The sequence below is a fragment of the Corvus kubaryi genome, unplaced genomic scaffold, assembly GCF_017639235.1.
Source record: "Corvus kubaryi isolate FWS band 111438036 unplaced genomic scaffold, C.kubaryi_AGA036_p1.0 37187, whole genome shotgun sequence".
Taxonomy (NCBI): Eukaryota; Metazoa; Chordata; class Aves; order Passeriformes; family Corvidae; genus Corvus; species Corvus kubaryi.
This window is the reverse complement of record NW_024581053.1, coordinates 704,528-707,897: the sequence shown is the minus strand read 5'-3', so window position 1 is coordinate 707,897 and position 3,370 is coordinate 704,528. Positions and strand designations below refer to the sequence as shown.

Here is a 3,370-nt window from a genome sequence, read left to right as displayed (position 1 = left end):
CCCCTGGATCCCTGGCAGTGCCCAAGGCCAGGCTGGACATTGGGGCTTGGAGCAGCCTGGGACAGTGGGAGGTGTCCCTGCCATGGCAGGGGTGGCACTGGATGGGCTTTGAGGTCCCTCCCATCCCAACCATTCAGCGATTCCATGACATTTGGGGACCTTGGGGGGTAGGTGGGTGCTTCCCCTCAGGTTATTATAAACCAGACCCCACTGCTGGGCACTTGGGGACAGTGACCGGCTGGAAAGGAAAGAGGGAGACCTCCCGAGTCTCTCTTATTTCACAGGGTGCTGCCAGAGAGCCTGAAATTGGGTGAGAACAAACAGCTTTTGGGGTCAGTCTTGGAAAAGCGGAGAAGGGCTGTGGTGCCAGTGTGAGCCAGGCAGGACAGGCTGTTCCCACCTGGATCCTGGATGCCCTCCTGGTGCTGCCCACAGCTGCCTGACCCGGCTCTGCTCCAGCCCAGGACCATGAGCCACCACAGCTCGTGCAGGAAACGGGGCAGAAGTGGAATTTCTGAGCTGCATTCGTGGCCCCCGAGGCCGCCTCCCTTCCCTCCCCCTGCACCTATCTTATCTCTGCCTCTTCCTGAAATAATAGGAGCAGAAAAATTAACAACATGAAAAAGGGAGGAGATGATAAAGAGTATCTGAAAAATTATCTGTGTCCTCATTTCAGAGCTTTGCATGGTAACAGGGAGGCAGGAGGGTTTTTTTCTTTATTAATGTATTAAAATATTAAAAAGCTGGGTGTCTCTTGAACCTACTCTCTTGTCAGGGACTGAGAAAGCTCCGAGGAAGTCTTTTGAGGAGATATTTGCACTTGAGGAACTATGCAGGGATGCCATGCATGGAGCAGAGCAAACCAAAGCTCGAATCCAAGTTTGCTGTGCTGCTGTTCATGGGGCCGTGGGCCCAGCGTGGACAGGGGTGACACTGGCACCTTTTGGGACAAAACCTGTGCCACCAGGATGCTCTCAGGGGTCTGGCTGGAATCTCTTCTGATTTCCTTTATCTCCTCAGTCTGGAAGGTCTGAGGGAGACCAGGCCCTTGGGAGAGCAGACGTGGATCTGAGCCAGGGACGAGCCAATTTCCTGAAGATTGGGCTGCTTCATTTGGCACTCGGGTGCTTCCCCTCGCAGATCCTGTTCGTTCCTTGGCAATTTCCAAAACGTGCAGTTGTTCTTCTCCACAGATCTTTGCCAATGAAGAATTAAGGCTTCGGTGTTGCCATAGGTGGTGTTTTCTGTGCCACCCTCGGGGTGCCATTAATTATGCAACGTGTATGAGGGTGACAGCAGGGCTGTATGGCACATGTATAATGTATAAGTATATAGATATAAAAATATATAGATAGAAAAATGTATCAATATATTAAAAAATATATTAATATATCTCTATATAAATATATCTCCATATAAATATATAAATATATCTCTATATAAATATATAACTATATAAATATATATTAATATCTAAAATATATTAATATATATCTACATAAACATATCTCTATATAAATATATAAATATATAAATATATAAATATATATCTATATAAATATATAAATATATAGACCTATAAATATATAGATATATAAATATATAAAAATATATAAAATATATTAATATATATCTGTATAAACATATCTCTATATCTCTATATCTCTATATAAATATATAAATATATATCTATATAAATATATAGATATATATAAATAAATATCTATACAAAATACATATCTATGTAAATATATAAACATAGAAATATACATATAAATATAAATATAAAAATATAAAAATATAAAAATATATGAATATATGAATATATGAATATATAAATATATAAATATATAAATATACAGATATATGTATATCCACACAGACAGACTGACTGACGGTGTTTTTGTTTCCTTTTCCCCGGCAGGTCACTATGGAAAGGATATTTATCGCAGTGGAGGGCCAGATCTCCATAATTTCATCTCCTCCGGGTTTGTCACGTTAGGAAGAGGACACACGAAGGGTACAGTGGAAACCATTTTTTGCTAAATGAAAAGATTGTTTTAAATCCAAAGCTCTGGGCCGGCAGCTGGGCTCTGGGTGCCCTGAGCTGGCACTGGGCTCAGCCCAGGAGATGCTGCTGGGGGTCAGTGCTGGGCTGGGGCAGGACCTGCGGGGTCCTGGCAGGGAGCTGGGGCAGGGCACGGGGGATGCCGGGCTCCATCCAGGCTTTGCGGTGGGACTGCTCCTCCAGCTTTGTGTTTTCCTGGGTGCAGGGGTGCTCCCAAAGGGGAGGGCAGGAATGTCCAGCTGGCCCAGGGCAGGCAGTGACCACGTCCAGACTGTGTGTCTGGAGCTCTTTCCTTTCACTTCTGGGCTTTTCTTTTCTTTCTTTCTTTATTTATTTTTTTTGGGGGGGGGGGGGGCATGATGAACATTTTATAAAATTATTTCTTTTTAGGTCCTAAAGCCTATATTTTCTGTGTTCCTATAATCTGTGATATAATGTACAAACAGGAAAACACAAAAATATCCATATGCTGCTCTGTGTATGCTCTGTGTACATGTACTGTATACAAATATCTGTGGAGAGACAGCTGTAGCTCTTTAACACAAGTACCCAAATACCCAGGGGGCTCTGGTGACACCAAAGCTGTGTCCTGGTGACACCAGAAGCCCGGGCACTGTTCACTGATGACGCTGTTGCCTGTTTGGTGAGTTTTTCTAGTGTACGGTGAGACGTGTTCGGAGTGTCCTCCCGTCCCCCCCGCCCTGCCCGAGTGCCACCGGTGCCCTGGCTGTGACACTGGGGGTGCATGTGCCATTCCTGTTCCCTTTTGTGTCCCCCGAGACTGCTGTACCCCCTCTAGACACAATGTATGGAGATTCCTCTATAGACAATGTACTGTATGTGGAGCTGTGTCCTCGTGCTCGCCTGGTTGAACGCTCCTGTGTTGTTTCTGTGGATGACCATGACTCACAAATGATTAAAAGACCTTGACTTTTTTTTTTTCCTGCATTTCCTGCACTTTTTCCAGTTCTCCACGAGTGTCATCCAAAGCAGTGTTGGTCCTGTAGAACTGTCAGACAAGAAACAAATATATGTATATTGTCTGTGTATGTCTGTGTGTGCTTAAATAAAGTTTACTGAGGCTGAGGCAGCACCCGTGGGACTTGTAATCCAATACCCTGCAATCCCAGATCTGTAATCCAGTACCCTGCAATCCCAGATCTGTAATCCAGTACCCTGAAATCCCAGATCTGTAATCCAATACCCTGCAATCCCAGATCTGTAATCCAGTACCCTGAAATCCCAGATCTGTAATCCAATACCCTGCAATCCCAGATTTGTAATCCAGTACCCTGCAATCCC

General features: G+C 44.5%; 1 protein-coding gene across 1 annotated transcript in view; it reads left to right on the top strand.

Annotated features, from left to right (window-relative positions):
• SHISA6 (shisa family member 6) overlaps nucleotides 1-3,370 on the top strand; it is a gene marked incomplete at its 5' end in the record, with an annotated part of 180,334 nt that overhangs the window by 34,103 nt on the left and 142,861 nt on the right. Inside the window, one exon of the mRNA XM_042022086.1 lies at nucleotides 1,925-2,020. Coding sequence (XP_041878020.1) covers nucleotides 1,925-2,020 — 96 coding nt within the window. The remainder of the gene's footprint in view (nucleotides 1-1,924; nucleotides 2,021-3,370) is intronic.